This window comes from Sorex araneus, chromosome 4 (assembly GCF_027595985.1).
Source record: "Sorex araneus isolate mSorAra2 chromosome 4, mSorAra2.pri, whole genome shotgun sequence".
Taxonomy (NCBI): domain Eukaryota; kingdom Metazoa; phylum Chordata; class Mammalia; order Eulipotyphla; family Soricidae; genus Sorex; species Sorex araneus.
Window position 1 is genome coordinate 47,214,410 of NC_073305.1, and position 19,068 is coordinate 47,233,477.

Consider the following 19,068-nt stretch of genomic DNA (forward strand, 5'->3'; position numbering starts at 1 on the left):
GGATGGAGATGGTTACACTGGTAATAGGGGTGCTGTTGGAATTATGTCCATGAGAAATGATTATTTGTAGTATTGTAAACAAAAAATAAAACATTAATATGAAAATGGCTTTTTTCAAAAACAATGATGAACACAATTAAAAACACACAAAAAATAATATTAGCTTGCACCAAGAAACAAGAAAACATATAAAAATAACCTCAAGCTTGATAACTTAGTAAAACTCAATGAATAAATCCCACAGTAAATAGTTGAAAATGATTTTTAAAAATAGAGCAGAAATCAATGATATAGAAAAAGAAAAAGTATAAATAAAAACAGCAGCTGGTTTGTCAATAAATAAGGTTGACAAATTGCTAGCTAGACCCCAAGGAAAAAGGCCTCAAATCAGATGATGTATGAAAGAGAAAAAAATTACAGGATATCTCAGAAATACAATCAAGAGTTTACTGTGAATGACTTCATGCCACAAAGCTGAAGTACCCAGAAGAATTAGACGTGTTTTAGAATCATATGTACCCCCAGAACTGAATCATAACAAAGTAGAAAACCTGAATACAGGGGAGAGTAATACAGAGCAATTTGTCTTACATGCAATTGACCCAGGTTAAATTCCTAGCACCCCTTGTGGTCACCTGCTAGGAGTGATTCCTGAGCACAGAACCAGGAGTGAACCCTTAGCACTGGATGTGTCCCCAAAACAAAATGAAAAACACGAATAGTCTAATCATGATTAAGAAGATTGAAACAAGTGGGCACTGGTAAAGAGATTGGTATTGAGAATTATATGCTGAAATTCAATCATGGATTTCTTTGTAACTTTGTAATTTACAACATCTATCAATTATAAAAAGAAGGAAAACTGAGACAAAATTAAGAATCTCTTCAATAGCAAAAAAGTAGGCTCATCACTGGTTAATTAATGAGTTCTACCAAACCTTTAAGTTCTACCTATACTTTTCAGGTTCTTTGAAAATATTGAAAAAACACAATCTTTCCTAATAGCTTCTATGAAGTAAACTTTACCCTAATGCAAAAAAGACAGAAACAGTACTAAGAAAAGAAAATACAGGACAATATTCTTGATAAACAAGGATGCAGATGTCTTTAATAAAATCTTAGCAGACTATATTCAACAGTATATCAAAAGGATCATAGTCTGATTAAGTGATTTATTCTAGGGATACAGTGATTCACTGTACACAAACTAGTTTATGAAATTCATCATATCAATGAAAGGAAAGTTTAAAATCTTATCGTATTGGGGTAGACAAGTAGTACCTGTCTTAATCACCTGGATAAGGTGATTCAGGTTTTATTCCTGCATTGCATATGGTCTGCTGATTTCTGCTAGGAGTGATCCCTGAGCAGAGGCCGGAATAAGCCTTGAGTACAGCTGGGGGAAAAACAAAAAGAAGTCTATCAATAGATCTGGAGAAAGCTTTATAAAGATTCATCATCTATTCGTGATTCTTTAAAAAATCTTAATAAAAAGTGATAGAAGAATGTACCTCAAGATAGCGATGCTATATACAACAAACCCACAGTCAGTGTTCATTATTGAAAAACTGAACATCTGGGGCTGGAGCAATGGCACAGAGGGTTGAGCATTTGCCTTGCATGTGGCCGACCCAGGTTCAATTCCCAGCATCCCATATGGTCCCCTGAGCACCACCAGGGATAATTCCTGAGTGCAGAGCCAGGAGTAACCCCTGTGCATTGCCGGGTGTGACCCAAAAAGAAAAAAAAAAGAAAAAACCCCGAAAAACTGAACATCTTCCATCTGAGATCATGCATAAGGCAATGATGTTCATTTTCTCCACATTCAGTATAGATTTTGAAAGTCCTTGCTATAGCAATCAAAAAAAGAGAAAAAGTCATGCATTTTGAAAAGAAATCCATCAGTATTTACATATGAAAATATGCATGAATGCCCTAAAGATACTGATTTGTTTTGTAATTTTAAAAGATTTTTTTTGTTTGTTTTTGGACCACACCTAGCTGTGCTCATAATTTACACCTGGCTCTGGATTCATGTATCACTTCTGGTGGTGCTCAGTGGACCATATGAGGTGTCAGGGACTGAATGAACTCTGCTTAGCTGCATGCAACACAAGTGCCCTATCTGCTGTATTGTTGCACCAACTTCTCCACCAAATTTTTTTTTTTTTTTACAAAACTTAGCTGAAACACAAAAGAGGCAGACTACAAATATGCAAAAATCCATTGCATTTCTATATGGAAACAATAAAGTAGAAGAGAAATAATTAAAGATTCCATAAAATAGTATTAACTAAGAACTAACAAAGGATGTAAAGGCATATACATTGAGAATCTAAAGTCACTATTGAAAACATAGACAAGGAGATCGATCATGCAATGAAAAAATATTTCATGTTCACAGATTGGAATGATTTACTTGGGCAAAATGACATAGTACCCAAAGAATTACACAGATTCAATGCAATTCCTAGCAGAATTCCAATGACATTCTTCAAGTACTTATAAAAATTTCCCCATTAAAATCTATGGAACCATAAAAAATCCCCAGATGCCAAAGCAGTTCTCAGATGAGGTATTGAGGTATAAATGGGAGAAAAATATTTGTGTCAGTACATCAGATAAAGTGCTAATATCCATTGTGAATAATACACCCACAAAGCTCAACAAGAATAGAAAAACCAATTATTCCAGCCAAAAATGGGGGGTGGGGGGTAATCAGATTTCCCCAAAGAGAACATACTGATTTTTACCTATACTACAAAGCCATAGTCATCAAAACTGTGTGATGTTGACCTAAAGGCAAATTCTTAAGCCAAATAAACAATTGAGAGTCCTGAGATCAACACATCAGATCTATGATAATTAATTTATGACAAAGGAACTAGTGCATGAAGTGGAGCAAGAAAAGCCTCTTCAACAAATGTTGCTGGGGAAACTAGATAGCCACAGGCAATAAGGAAAGAAGGAAATTGGTTCTCTAGCTCACACCATACACTAAAGTTAATTCAAAGTGGATTAAAGACCTTGAGATTAGACCAGAATCCATAAATACATTAAGAAAAGCATAGATGGGAAATTACTGGGTATGGATTATTGATGTATTTCAGTGATAATACTCTACTGACAAAAACAAATGGAGCTGCATCAAACTAGTTTTGGCATGGCAAGAAAAACCCAGACTGAAATAAACAGACCCTACTAAGTGGGGAAAAGATGTTTGAATCCAGTACACCGGATAAAGAACTAATGTCTTAGGTAAAGAATACATTCACAATGTACAGCAAGAACAACAAAAACTAATCTCAGCCAAAAATTGGGAGAAGAGATAAAAGACTTCCCCAAAGAGAACATACTGCTGTATTAAAATTAGGCATATGAAAAAGTGTTCATCATCACTTACCAGGAAAGTGCAAAATCAAAATGACAATGAGCTATTATCTCACACCAGTGAGGATGGCATATATCAAAAAGATTGAAGACAATCTTTTTGGGATGTAGTGGAAAAGTAACTTCCCTTCATACACTGTTAGTGGAAATGTCATATAGTTCAGCCTCTATGAAGAAAATAATACGGTGATTTCTCAAAAAGTAAGAATTAAACTTGCATATGATCCAGCAATTCTACTTTTTGACATTTACTTTACAGAAGCAAAACATTAACTCAAAAAGGTACATGCACACCTGTGTTCATTGCAGCACTAAATACAATTATCCAGGATATAGAAACAACCCAAATGTCCAACGACAGATGAAGGAACAGAGGAGTTGTTGTATATTTGCATAGTAGAATGCTACTCAGCTATAAAAAAAGATGAAACCCTGTAGTTTGCTGCAACTTGAATGGATTTGAAGGACACTGTGTTAAATAAGTAAAAGGACAAATACTGGATGATCTTACTTATCTGTGTTATATACAGATAGAACAAGGGAAGACAATATTGAATGATGAAAAAACTCTTGCCTTCATCACCGTGACTTTTATATAAAAGTGCAGTCACTTTTTATATAAAAATATAGTTGTTAATACTGTTGTAACCATGTTTCTTAACATATAAGAAAATATGTAAATTTTAATGAAAATGTAAAAGTATTTTTTGCTTAAGCATCTACTGTTGTAGCATTTATAATAACTAAAAGCATTATGTTTTCAATAATTGTTCTTATTAAGATGATCCCACTTAAATCATATGTAGGCGATGTTTTTCATTAAACTTGGAAAGAGTAGAAATCTGTGGCACTAGAGATGCCTACAGTTTGCAGAAACTAATTAAAGCTGGATGAGGTGTGGATAACTTAAGTGAGTATCACTCCAGAGACTTCTTGATTTAATGTTGAAGTTTCTTCAAAATAGAACAAGTTCTTTTCTTCCTCAATGAGTAATCCCTCAAGGAGAAACAGGAGCTGAAACCTTTGATGTTACATAGTAACTACTGTTGGGCAGCTGCACCTGTAACAAACTTTCTTTTCTGAGTTAGATTAGTAATAGTTTGTTAGAATGTATTGAGGATGGAGTAGAGATAAACTAAAGGCACTTTGCATGATCCAGTAAGTTGTTTAACACACTGGAAATCTATATGGTCTTTTTTTTTTTTTGACAATAGGAACTAATTAAGTTCTTTTTCACATTGTTTTTAAAGAGATTCAGAGAAATAATTTGAACTTTCTTTTTCTCATCCCTTTCTGTACCCCCCACCCTTTTTTTTAAATTTCACCCTACACCAATAATACCCTTTCAGAAACACAAAGTAGATCTTTTCTACAAGCTTCGCCATGTGATGAACGAGCTTATTGACCTTCGAAGGCAGCTACTGTCTGGTCACCTAACTCAGGATCAGGTTCGGGAAGTTAAGCGACACATCACTGTGCGCCTGGACTGGGGTAATGAGTAAGTATGAGTATCACTTGAGCATGTCTCACTTTTGGTGACTCAGTTTTATTGGTTTTAGACCTTCATGATCAGAATACTCTGATTTCATCTTGTAGTTGTTTTCTAGTTGTCTTCATCTGTACTTGTAATGTTCTTCATCTGTACTTTAGCATGTTAAAGCATTTTGTCATTTAATACATTGGTTAATTAGCTATGGTTATTTACATTTTCTGTACAGATAACATTCTGAGACTTTCTATGAGATGCTGCAATATTCAGATTTTTGTTAATTTTGTTACATGTTATATTTTGTTACATTTTTGTTAGTTTGTTATATTTTACATTTTCTTACATTCTTACATTTAATAATGGATATTCTTCTGAGGTGTTTATTTCAAAACCAGTTCTGTTGAACTTTAAAATGATCAGTTTGCTTCCTATTTAATATAAACAGATACCTTAAGAATACTTTAGTACTAGTCATTAGTTCCTGCCATTGAAAGGATAGAAAATAACAAGACTAGAAGGCACCTAATTAGTAAATGAAATATATAAGCCAGTTCCTTGAATCTGGAAAGTAGATGGAGGGTTATTAATAAGGGGAGCCTGTGTAAAGGAGCTTTAAGTAATGCTCTCAGAAACATGAGGAATGTATTCCTTGAAACTTACAAAAAAACAATCACATGCATAAACAGGATAATCTACTGCCCTGAAAAGAAAATCTGGGTGCAAGGTGTTTATGCCTGTAGATTAATTTAAAAATACAGTTGCCAAGGAGGAAATTGTGCACCTAGATTAAGAACTGTAACCTTATTGCAGAGCCCTCCATATCATGATATTTAAAATTTTACAGATAATCAGATTGTTTCTATTTATTAAGAAAAATAAGCTTCCCCATCAATCTATCAATGTATTTTCCTTCTAAAAAATATGTATTAGGTGCTAAATGCTGTGATATATTACTGTCACTTTCATCCCGTTGCTCATCAATTTGTTAGAGCGGGCAGCAGTAATGTCTCTCATTGTGAGACTTATTATTACTGACTTTGGCATATCCAATACGCCACGGGTAGCTTGCCAGGCTCTGCCGTGCAGGCTCGATACTCTTGATAGCATGCCGGAGAACATTTTTCACATTATATTTTATGGAGGTACTGTTATTTATAATACTGTTATGATACTATTATGCATACATCACTTGAACACCACACTCAACACCAGAGTTCCTACACTAATGTCCTAAAGGTCTCTCCCATTCACCCTTCTCTCCACTTGCCCTGGAAATTCAGTTCCTTTCAACCATTCAGTTCTGTTGTCTTTGGCCATTTGTTACTATGTATCTTTATATCCATATAAGAGAGATCATTCTGTAATTGTCCCTTTTGTTCTTAAATGATTTCACTCAGTATGATGTCCTCTAGTTCCATATGTGTAGTAGCAAATTGCATGAATTTTTTTCTATTATAGCTTCATAGTATTCCACTGTGTAAATATGCTGGACATTTAGGTTATTTTCATACCTTGGCTATTATACTAAGTGCTGCAATGAACATAGGTGTGCATATATCCTTTCAAATTAATGTTTTTGTGTTTGGAGTTTAACTATCAAGAATTGGTATCACTGGGTCATATGGGAGTTCTGTTCTTACTTTTGGGAAAAATCTCCTTGTTGCTTTCCATAGAGTTTGAGCTGGCTGACATTCCCACCAACATTGATTGAGGATTTTTTTCTTTATCATGTTTCTGCCAAAACTGGTTATTCACAGACTTTTTGGTATATACCATCTCACTGGTGTGAGGTGATATATCATTGTTGTTTTCATTTGCATTTTCCTGATAATTAGTGATAATAAACACTTTGATATGCCTATGAGTCATCTTTGGAGAAGTATCTGTTTATCTTCACCCCCCCCCTTTTTTTTTTTGCTTTTTGGGTCACACCCGGCGATGCACAAGGGTTACTTCTGGCTTTGCACTCAGGAATTACTCCCAGTGGTGCTCAGGGTGGTGCTCATGGGATGCTGGGAATCGAACCCAAGTTGGCCACATGCAAGGCAAATGCCCTACCCACTGTACTATCTCTCCAGCCCCTGGGTTTTGTTTTGGGGGTCACACCTGAGCATGCTCAGGGCTTACTCCTTCCTCTCAATCAGGAATTACTCCTGGGAGTGCTCAAGGAACTATATGTTGTGCAGGAATCAAACCTAAGTCAACTTCATGCAAGGCAAGTATCCTACCTTCTATACTATCTCTCCAGCTCTTGTCCCTGTTTTTGATGGGGTTATTGGATATTTTTGTTGTTGATTTTTGAGTGTTTTATAAATCTTGGATATTAGCCTTTTTTCTGATTTATTGAGTGCAGATATCTTCTCCCATTAATTTGGGTGTCTTTATTTTTAGCCCTAGTTTCTTTTGCCATGCAGACTTATTTTAATATAATATAGTCCCCATTTGGTTTTTTCTTTTTCCTTTTCTGCCTGTAGAGTCAAATCACTAAAGACACTACAGCCGTCTTTCTTAAAGAATTCAGCCTATTTTTCTCAGTATATTTTTATAGATTCTGGTCTATTTTTGTGGTGTTTAATTTATGTTGAGTTAACTTTTGTGGCATGTGGCTATCCAGTTTTTCCAATATAATTTTTAAATCCTAGTGACAATTTAAAGGGCTTGGAAGAACTTATTTACATTTATGTGGGCCCCTACAACTTCTGGAATGGCCAACACAATTCTAAGGAAAAAAATATGGGAGTTATTGTATTTTCCAATTTTGAATTGTATTACAAAATTATAATAATAAAAGTGTATAGTTTTGGCATAAAGGTAGACAAGCAGACCAATGAACAGAATTTAGAGTCCTGAGATGAACTTTCACATTTTTGGGAAGTTAATATACAACAAAGTAATCAACTATGTGAAGGAAAGTTTCATCTACAGATGGTGCTGGGAAAATTGGACAGCTATATGTGAAATAAAAACAACAACAAAAACAGATCTGAAACTGTGTCGCACACTATTCACAAAAGTTAAAAGAGGATTGAAGACATATCAATATATATATATATTTTTTTAAATTGGTAAAAATAAAATTGTATAGTTTAGGTGAAAGGGTTACAATAGTGTTCAAGATTCTGTATTGATGTAGAAAGTTACTGCACACTCTCGCCATGAAAGTGCCCACGATTCTTCCCCTACCCATTTGTATGTCATTTCATGTCTATTGTTCCTTCCCACCTACCCCTCTGTACATTGTTTGTTAACTGAAAGTTAACATCTTAGTAAATACTGTTACCTCCCACCTATATCCTCACCCTCCACTTATGTTCCCATATTACTTCCAGTTAATGGTGTTCATTCACCTCATCCCAAATCTGGCACTCTCAGGTCTGTATTCCAGTATTCAAGGCTCATTATTTATTGATGTTATCCATGTCCTTTATTTGTTTCTCTGTATACCACAGATGTATGATATTGTACTATATTTACCTGTTGCCTCTGACTTATTTTGCTCAGCATGATGCCTTCCAGTTCCATCCAAGTTGCCGTGACTTGGAAATGGAACTAGCTAGGGAAATAGCTAGAACTAGGGAAATAGCTAAAAGACTGAAATGTATGGCTACCATGAACGTGACCTCTGAGAGGTTGATCCCTGGCACCACAGACCCTCTGAGCACTACTACTGGGTTTTGCACTAGTGGTCTCCTGCATTGTCAATCTGAACAGCTCTGCATCACTTCCCTGAACACCAAAGCTGTCAGGGTCACACAGGCTATCAGGGTATCACTATGGACCTCAAAGCACCACTGGGGAGCCCTCTCCCAAAATGAAGTCATTTATGCCATTATGCACTTGTGCACATTACATTTGAGCACATACAACTATATTTATTTTTCCTGTTTATTTGACTTATTCCATACTTCTTTTTCCACCACTATTTTTTGTTTTATTTAATTTTTTAAAAATTTATTTAAAGAACCATGATTTACAAAGTTAGGTCGAGGTCTAAGCCCATTCTTTTGCATGTAGTTGTCCAGTTATGCCAGCACCATTTGTTAAAGAGGCTTTCCTTGCTCCACTTCACATTTCTTGCTCCCTTATCAAAGATTAGATGATCATACATTTGGGGTTGTGTGTAGGGATAGTCCACCCTGTTCCATTGGTCTGCGGCTCTGCCTTTGTTCCAGTACCATGCTGTTTTTAATTGTTACTGTTTAGTAGTAGAGTTTAAGGTTGGGGAGGATGATGCCTCCCATTGTCTTTTTCCCCAGAATTGTTTTAGCTATTCTTGGGTGTTTGTTGTTCCATATGAATTTCAGAATTGCTTGATCCATTTCTTTGAATAATTTCATGGGTATCCTTATAGGGATCACATTGAATCTGTATAATGCTTTGGGGGGTATTGCCATTTTGATAATGTTGATTCTCCCTATCCATGAGCAGGGAATATGTTTCCATTTCCTCATGTCCTCTTTTATTTCATGGAGTAGCGTTTTATAGTTTTCTTTGTAGAGGTCCTTTACTTCTTTAGTTAAACTGATTCCGAGGTACTTGATTTTCTGGGGCACGATTGTGAACAAGATTACTTTTTTCATGCTGCTTTCCTCTGCCTCATTGTTTGTGTATAGGAAGGTCATGAACTTTTGGGTATTGATTTTATAGCCTGCGACTTTACTGTACAAGTCTATTGTTTCTAAGAGTTTCTTGATAGAGGCTTTATGATTCTCTGGATATAGTATCATATCATCTGTGAATAGTGAGAGTTGTGATTTCTTCCTTTCATATCTGGATGCCCTTAATATCGTTTTCTTGCCTAATGGCTATTGCTAGTACTTCCAGTACTATATTGAAGAGAAGTGGTGAAAGTGGGTATCCTTGTCTTGTCCCTGATCTTAGAGGAAAGGCCCTTAGTTTTTTCCCCACTGAGTATAATGCATGGGTTTGTGGTAGATGGCTTTGACTATCTTGAGGAAAGTTCCTTCAAAACCCATTTTAGTGAGAGTTTTCATCATAAACTGGTGTTGGTGTTGGATCTTGTCAATAGATGCGATCATATGGTTTTTATTTTTACTTTTGTTGATATGATGGATTATGTTGATTTCATGAATGTTACATTTCATGTAATGAATGTAACATTTCAAGAATGTTAAACTATCCTTGAATCCCCAGGATGAATCCCACTTGGTCATGGTGTATGATCTTTTTGATGAGTTATTGGATTCTATTTGCTAATATTTTGTTGAGGATCTTCGCATCCATGTTCATCAGGGATATTGGCCTATAGTTTTCTTTGTTAGTTTGTCTTTGTTTGCTTTTGGTATTAGGGAGATATGGTTCCACCACATTTTTATAAATTTCATAAAAATACTGATATTTAGCACATGTTATCATATGGTAAATGCATAATTGTTTATTGGATGTATTTTGTGTTTTAATTTGCTTGTATTTATTTTTCATTAATATGACAATGTTTTACAATAGGATAATTAATCTTAGCATTAGAAGAATACCTAAATAAAAATATAGTATTTTAATAATATAATGTAATATTTCTTCTTTAGGTAGATTCCACAGTTTGGAGTAACATGCACAGTGTATAGGCTTTTGTTTAATATGAGATTTTTCCTATATATCAGTATTAAATAAAATAATCTTATTGTGAAATATGAACACTTAAGACAAAGTAAAATAAACACATAATTTCTGGTTCTTTCTCTCCCTATCATATTCTTTTCCTTCTCCCTTGCTTTTATTTGTATTTTCATGTCTTAACCCACCCATAATTTCCTTCTTCTTGATTAATTTACACTTCTCACTAAGGTAATATTGTAACTAAAGTTATTTCTAAACCAATTATGACTGAATGGTTGTAATCATTTATAACTATTAGTATTTGAGGGCAGGGGCTTTGGGGCCACACCCAGTTGTCATCAAGAATTACTTCTGGCTGTGTTTGTGGAACCATATGAAATGCTGTGAGCAAACCAGCATCTGTGTATTTGAAGCAAGTGCCTTAACCCCTGTTCTGTCTCTCTGGTCTATTATATATATATGCATATATATATATATATTTTTGCTTTATGTGTCACACCTGGCAATGCAGAGGGGTTACTCCTGGCTCTGCACTCAGGAATCACCCCTGGTGGTGCTCAGAGGACCATATGGGATGCTGGGAATCTAACCTGGGTTGGCTGCATGCAAGGTAAACGCCCTACCTGCTGCACTATTGCTCCAGCCCCTATAATTTTGATAATTATTAATACAAAGACAACAGGTAAAATGAAAGTACCATAAAACAGTCCCATTTAAGTTAACTCAGTTCTCTTAATGGATAAGTTTAGATTTTAATAAGGCCCAATCACCAGACTGAATTTTGATTAGGATTAATTCTACTTGATCGAGGTAAAACAGCATTTCTGTATTTCTGAACTGCCTGCTGAACCTGTCCTAAATTAATAACATAGTTAATCTTAAATATTGAATCTAATAAAAAGTTGTTTAAAAGGACCTACTATACAATAGGTCAAAGGGAGAAATTTTGCTGTAGGAGCTATTCTATACCTGAGTAGGGCTATAGATGAGAGAGAGAGAGAGAGAGAGAGAGAGAGAGAGAGAGAGAGAGAGAGAGAGAGAGAAGGGGGAGAGAGAGAGAGAAGAGAGAGAGAAGTTTCTTGACATGATTTCCCTAATATGTACCCCAACATCACCAGGAGTGATCTCTGAGTTTAGAACCAGGAATGATTCCTGAGCAGCTCCAGTTGTAGCCCAAAACCAAAAAAAAAAAAAAGGTAGATTTCAAATAAATAAAGGTAAGCACAATAAGATGTTATTGGATAAATGCTAGGGCAGTTTCTAAACTCTCTTGAAAAAAGTCATGGCAGCTACGAAGTCTGAAGCATTTCATGCTGAGTGTGGTCTTTCTCTTTCCAGGCATTTGGGACTGGACCTTGTGCCCCGAAAAGACTTCGAAGTAGTGGATTCGGACCAGATTAGTGTCTCAGATCTCTATAAAATGGTAAGAAATCTAATGACTAACTAACTTAATTTAAAATACTTAATTTTTCTTGTTTACTTTCCTTAATAATATTATAAAACCAGTTTTTACTAAAATTATTTGTCTTTTCCCAATGTATTTGAAGGGTTTTCTTTACTTGGATAGTACATATCACACTTGCTTTCTAAATGGGATTACTGAACAGGGCTGTTAGACATGATGCAATATTGTGGGGTTCTTTCTCTGTTATAACTGTAACAGTTATTAAAATTCAAAATCTTCGCATCTATGATAAAGTAATTTAAAAAGAGCCAACTTTTTTGTTAATATAGTGATTAACTCTTAACATATTAGTCTTTTTGACAGAGTCAGGGTCTGGTAAATCCTAAACTGTCTATTGGTTATTATAAAAATGCATTAGTTGATTAACATTCAAGATTATGTCCTTCAGCTTGACTGAAAAGAGAAGACTAAAAGAAAGGTATAAAATTTTTGACTGAATAATTATTGGAAAACCTTAAGTGATTATAAACTCAAGTAAAAAAGAATGCTCCGGAGCATTCTTGGGCTTGCAGTGCCCGCCGGCCAGGATTCTTCACTGCTGAGTGTAGCAAGATGGTGCCAGGGGCGGGTTAAAGGCATGACTTCCGGGGCTAGAGGCAGGATGGAACCACCCAATTCCAGTGTCCCCATGGAGAATGCTCTGGACCCCAGACCACGCTAACAACACCATGGTGCCCCAGATGGAGAATGTCCAGTCTCCACACCTTCTCCAGATGGAATCCCGGTGACACTGACTTACTTAACATGGCTCCAGTAGGTGGAGACTGGGACTATTTCTCCAAGAAAAAGTTTTTAAAAAACAAAATTTGTTTTAAATTTGTAATTTTTATGAATATACATTCCTTAAATATGTATTCTACCACTTAAAAATTAGTCCTTTCCTGATATACAAAAAACCTCTCAGGAATGGCTCCTCTGCCCCTGAGCGGCCATGATCTCAGAGGCACACAAACCAATCTTGGAATGTAGCGGATGCTGGCAGATATACTCCTAGGCTGTGAACCAAGTTATGGCCCCGTGCAGCCCCGGGAGGGGAAGGGTTTTTGTTCCTTGGCCTTTTTCCCCTTGCGGGAAATGGTGACTGCCACCTTTCAGAGCCAAATGGATAGAGAGGGAGGAGCTTGCAGTGATGGGGTGTGGCGGAAATCTACCGATGGTGGGAGGTGGGGGGCAGAACCAGCCCTGCTCCCCGCCCAAATGAGACCCCGAGTGGCCGCCCACGAACAGCTCCTTCGCTCCTAACAGCCATGATTCCAGAGGCACACAAACCAGTCTTGGAACGCAGCGGCTGCTGGCAGAAATACCTTTGCACTTAATTGCTAAAATACCAGAATTCCAAAACGACGAGGCAGCCTTCATGGCCATGCAACATCATATGCTCTTCATTATCAGCAATAGAAAACAAATGACCTAATGATGCCTTTTTGGCAGGTCTGATTGTTGGGGGAAAAAATCCAAATTATAATAGTGGGTTTTCTGTCGAAAATTGAATGTAATTAAAGTAAAGAGAGAGTAAAGTGAAAGTCATCCTGCCACATAGGCAGGGTGGCGTGTGGGAGAGAGGGTATACTGGGGTTCTTGGTGGTGGAACATGTGCACTGGTGAAGGAATCGGTGTTTTATCATTGTATGACTGAGACTTAATCCTGAAAGCTTTGTAACTGTTCTCATTTCAATAAAAAAATGAATAAATAAAAAATTTTAAAAAATTTTAAAAAAACCTTTTTTTTTCTTTTTATGTCACACCCAGTGATGCTCAGGGGTTACTCCTGGCGCTGCACTCAGAAATTGCTCCTGGCAGTGCTTGAGGGATCATATGGGATGCATGGGATCGAATCCATGTCAGCCTTGTTCAAGGCAAACGTCTTACCCACTGTACTATTGCTCTGGCCCTAAAAACTTTAAGGAAGATATTTTATGTATATTCTCTTATGTATATTAGTATACAAAAAGAATTTGGGCCTAGTACTTTAACTATATTCTGCAGTGTGATAATTTACAAAATACAGAAGTTAAAGATGAACAAGACCTATCTCTTCCTTCAAGATTACTCCCATTTTGAATTCTGATTTCTCAAAATTTGGGGGCCATGGGGAATTAAATAAAATTTCTCCACAGGACAAAAAAATGTAGTTTTTCATAGTTATACAATCAACTATGGGAAATTGATACATGATTTTACTCAATACTTGCCCTGAAGTTCATGCTTGAACCTTGTATTTAGGAACTACTCTAGTGGAATAAAAGAGTCTGGTGTTTCTCAGCATAGGAGCATATTTGTTGACCCCACATCCCAGAGGACATAAAGTACATAAATGGGTGTGATAGCATGAAACTTGGGGACCAACTGATAGAACAGAGAGCCACAGAAAGGAAATAAGATTGGAAGGGAGCCATGGTTGGACAAACATTGAGAAACACTGAAACAGACCATATAATAAATAATCATTAGGTATGTACTACATGCAGTCAATAAGATCTACACTCATTCTCTTAGATTAACTTATTTCCTGAGGCTGGGTAAAATCAGTGAAAACTTCCAAAGCCAGTAATACATAAGATGAGTCTTAGGGATGAACAGGGTTCCACTAGGAGGAGAATCAAGAAGGAAATACCTCAGCTAAAGAGATGTGCAAGCACCATGACAAGGAGATGCAGCCTCTGACAAGCATGTGTGAGCACCAGAGCAACCCCTGGTGAGCACCAAAACTATAACTTGTGGAGCTGCAGCAATAGTACAGTGGGTAGGGCATTTGCCTTGCACGTGGCCAACCTGGATTCGATCCTCAGCATCCTATATGGTCCCTTGAGCACTGCCAGGAGTAATTCCTGAGTGCATGAGCCAGGAGTAAAACCCCTGTGCATCACCAGGTGCGACCCAAAAAGAAAAACAAAACAAAAAAACCTATAACTTGTTTGTTTCATCTAAGAGTTTGAGCCCTGGCAAGTGCAAGCACTGCAATTTAAAAAAAAATGTAAATCTCACTGAATACCATGGCTGAGTGTGCAATCACTATCATAACCTGATGTGCAAAAAAACCTGGCCAACACCGTAGCCAGGCATGTGTACAACCCCAAATCATAATAGCAACAACTAACGTAATCAACAGCAACGAAAGGAAATGTGTGAAGGAAATGAAAAAAAAATTTAATAAATTTAAAAAATTAATGCAAATTTTATCCATAAAAAGTGTAAAAAGCCGGAGGAAGGATATTACTTACATTATTTGGGTAAGCAATAATGACTTGGCACTAGTTGGAATAGATAAGAAATGCAGGAGAAAATTTGGCGATTAATTAAATGAAAATGAATTTTGGCACAATTAGATGTGAAAAATGAATGGTGAATGAAAGTTTGAGGCTTAGACCTCCCCTTGGGCCACATGAGGTGGATAAATTTTATTTTTTAATCATTTATTTCTTTTTATCCTTTTACTAATGTCATTACAATGGTTTTAATGTTTATGATATTGATATGCACAATTACTTGCACCCACCACTAAGTGTCCATGACTCTCTCTCACTGACACTTCTAGTCCATCTTCACTTCCCATCCATTTCCCCAAGTACTTGTTAATCTGAGTTTTATAATCCGAGCCCAAGGGTTTATAATCACTGGATACTTCTCTTTCCTTGCTTTGTATCTATACCACTGATGAGTGAGATAACCCATTATTTGTCCTTCTCCTTGCGATTATTTCACTTAATATGATCCCATATTGTTCCATCCATGTCACAGTGAACTACAGTATTTCATCTTTTGTTATAGCTGAATTGTATTCCATTATGCACATATACCATAACTTCTTTACATTCTCATTTTTTGTTGACATTTGCATTGTTTCTAAATCCTGTCTATTGTAAAAATGTGCTATAACAAACATAGGCGTACATATATCTTTTCAAATTAATGTTTTTACGTCAGCCTGTTTGATACCCCAAGCACCACCAGGAGTGATTTCTGAGTGCAGAGCCAGGAGTAAATCCTGAGCACTGATGTGGTCCAAAACCATTGAGCCTCGTGTGGCCCCAAAACAAAACAAAAAACCCCACTTGAGGTCAAATTAATATTTCTGTGTTTGGGGTAGATGCTAAGAAGTGATGTCACTGGTCATTGAGTCATAAATGAACTTTATTTTACTTTTCTATGGAATACGCATTCTGTTTTCATAGACGCTAAACCTGATAATGTCCTTACCATAGTGAATGAGGATTTCACCACATCCTCACCAGCACCGATTGTTTCCAGTCTTTTTCTTTTTGGTATATGGATGGCACTTATATTTTAAAAGGATTCCTCCAGCTGATGTGTTTGAAAAGGAATGGAGTAGTTCAGGAACAGAACCTAGTAACATTTATTCAAGCAGAAGATTTTAATTTCAATATTAAGGGCTACTGTTGGAATTATAGAAATGATATGAAGTTGTTGCATCCCTAATATGTATTAGAGTTAGACTAGAGTTGTTGATACATTGATTGTTACATATGTGTACCATAGTTTCTATCAGTGTGTTTCCTTAGGTCTGTGAACAACTTTATACACTTTGCTAACTCTTCATTTGGTGAATATACATTTATGAGTACTTCTTGATCTATTGTTTCCTTAGCCAATAATTAGTATCTGTTCTTACCACTAATTGCTTCTTTTGGATTGGATAATATTTGATGTGATATAAATATGGCTGTCCTAGCATTTTTGTCTGCCATTGACATTATGATTGTTTTCCATCCATTCTTTCTGAGCCTGTATTTACACTGTGAACTTAGATGTACTTCCTGTAAGTAACGAGTAGTTGAATTTTGTTTCCTGATCCTTCTAGTCACTCTATGTCTTTTGAGTGGTGGGTTTAGTTCATTGATATTCAAAGAAATTATTGATATAAAGGGCTGTTCTGCCATTTTTCTGCATGGGGTTTAGTTGTTTTTGCAATAGGTCTTTTGCTTTATACATGTGACTTTTCAATAATTCTTTCAAGGTTGTTTTAGGTGTAATAAATATCACCAGCTTTTGTTTGTTTGAGAATGTTTCAGTCCCCCCCTCAAATCTAAATAGCACATTTCCTCAGCATATATTCTCCATCCATATATCAGCATATCACATGACTTCATCTTTTCTTACAACTGAGTTGTATTCCATTGTGTATATGTACAATAGTTTCTTTAGCCAGATATTCTTGAGCTCTAGTGTTATTTCCAGATTTTAGCTATTATGAATAGTGCTGCATTGAACACAGGAATGCAGATGTCTATGAGATAGAGGGAGAGGGACAAACACTGGATGATCTCAATCATATGCCAGATATAAAGAAACATAAATGCTTCCGAAAAGCAGTAAAAATGAAGAGCATTAGAACTGATCCTCCGTAGGAATCTTACCACTGTGGGGGACTGAGTGGGGGGGGGGGTCAGGAAAAAGCAGAAATAGATTAGGAAGAGACTACTATGGCAATTTTAGAGGGAAGTGGTCACTCTATCAATTGTTCTTCCATTTTTTCATTTTTCTCTCCTTCTAATATTCCTATAATTTGGAGATTATTTCTTTTGGTTTTACCCCTTAAATATCTTTCATTTTCTTACATTCTTTTGCCTCTCTTTTCTTTCACCACTTCATTATTATTTCTGGGTTTTAATTTCTCCAAGTTCACAAATAGGAGAATTATGTTACTGTGGCTTATTTTTATATTCCTTAGCTCTTCAGTTTCATTTATTTGGATTCTTTAATATCTGAATCAATTCCTTGAGTTGAGTGCATTTTTCTTTCAGTGATTGCTTAACTTTGTTGCATTGCATGGAGTGTTAGTTTGAGGTCCTTCTCGATCAGGCTTGAAAATTTTGATGAACTCAAGGGATTGCCAGACTTTTTCTTGTTTTCTAGTGCAATTAAAATCCTGTGTTTATCCGTTGTTCTTGTTCAAGCAAGATGTTAAAGTACAGTTTTTTTTTAAAGAATAACAACAGGTAAGTTAAAAATGAAGAATAGAACTTCCATTTATTTCACTTCTTGGCATCTATCCCACAAACACTTTAAATATATTCACACACTTATGTTCAGTGCTAAGTACGATACCCAGGGTATGCAAGTAACCCATATATACAATAACAGACAAAAATGTACATACATATATATACACACACATGCATAATGGAATACTACTCAAGTATAAGAAAAAAATGAATTGACCTAGAAGGCATCATGTTAAGTAAAAACAAGTCATGGTAAGAAGGACAAATACCAGGTAGTCTTACTCATCTGTGGTATATAGAAAAATGAAACAAGGGAATAGCCATTATTTAAGGACAAATATTTATCCTTATATTACAAAACTGAGCTTACTAAGCAATGGGTAGACTTAGTGGAGAGGAAGAAATGATGTACTAGAAGTGACAGAAGAACAGTGGTAGATGGTCTTGGGCATATTAGTGGTGGTGAAGTGCAGTAACTTTGTACATCAAAATTATAAATGTTAACTCTGTTTCAAATGTTATCTAAATAACATTAAAAATAGATCTAAACTTATTCCAAAGGTTAAAAACATAGTTATATAGGAATAGGTGAGTTTTCTATATAACAAGAACTTTCTTCTGTATAATAGCAAATATATACCCACTTTAAGAATAGAAAATTGGTACTCCCAAATTAGAGCAACAATAAAATATTTGTACTAATCTTTGTCACACATCTTTGAAATGTGGACACTTGAAAACTACAAATATGGGGAGGGAAAGGTTGTATAGCAGGGAAAGTGCTTGCCTTGCACACTGACAACTAGGGTTTGATTCTCTGTACCACATACGGTCCCCTGAAACCTGCCACTAGTGATCCTTGAGCATAGAGCCAGGAGTAAGCCCTGAGCATTACCAGATGTGGTCCCAAATACCAAAACTAAGCAAAAAGGAAGCTAAAAATATGAGAACAAATGATAGTAAGGTTTAGTATAATAATTACATTATTGCTTCCTGCTGCATTGTTATTCTTCCACTTTATCCTGTGTTGGGAATTTTGTTAGTTTGTTATTTCTAGTGTTGATTAATATTTTTAAGGGGCGGGGCCTGGAGCAGTGGCACAACAGGTAGGGTGTTTGCCTTGCATGCAGCTGACCTGGGTTCGATTCCCAGCATCCCATATGGTTCTCTGAGCACTGCCAGGA

The 19,068-nt window shown here is 36.1% G+C and overlaps 1 protein-coding gene across 5 annotated transcripts in view; it reads left to right on the forward strand.

Moving 5' to 3' along the window:
- Positions 1-19,068, forward strand: part of DOCK3 (dedicator of cytokinesis 3) — a 440,374-nt gene that overhangs the window by 165,038 nt on the left and 256,268 nt on the right. For all 5 annotated transcript variants that reach the window (XM_055135368.1, XM_055135371.1, XM_055135372.1 and 2 more), the window contains exons 6-7: positions 4,740-4,888; positions 11,795-11,879. In XM_055135368.1, the coding sequence (XP_054991343.1) occupies positions 4,740-4,888; positions 11,795-11,879 (234 nt within the window). The remainder of the gene's footprint in view (positions 1-4,739; positions 4,889-11,794; positions 11,880-19,068) is intronic.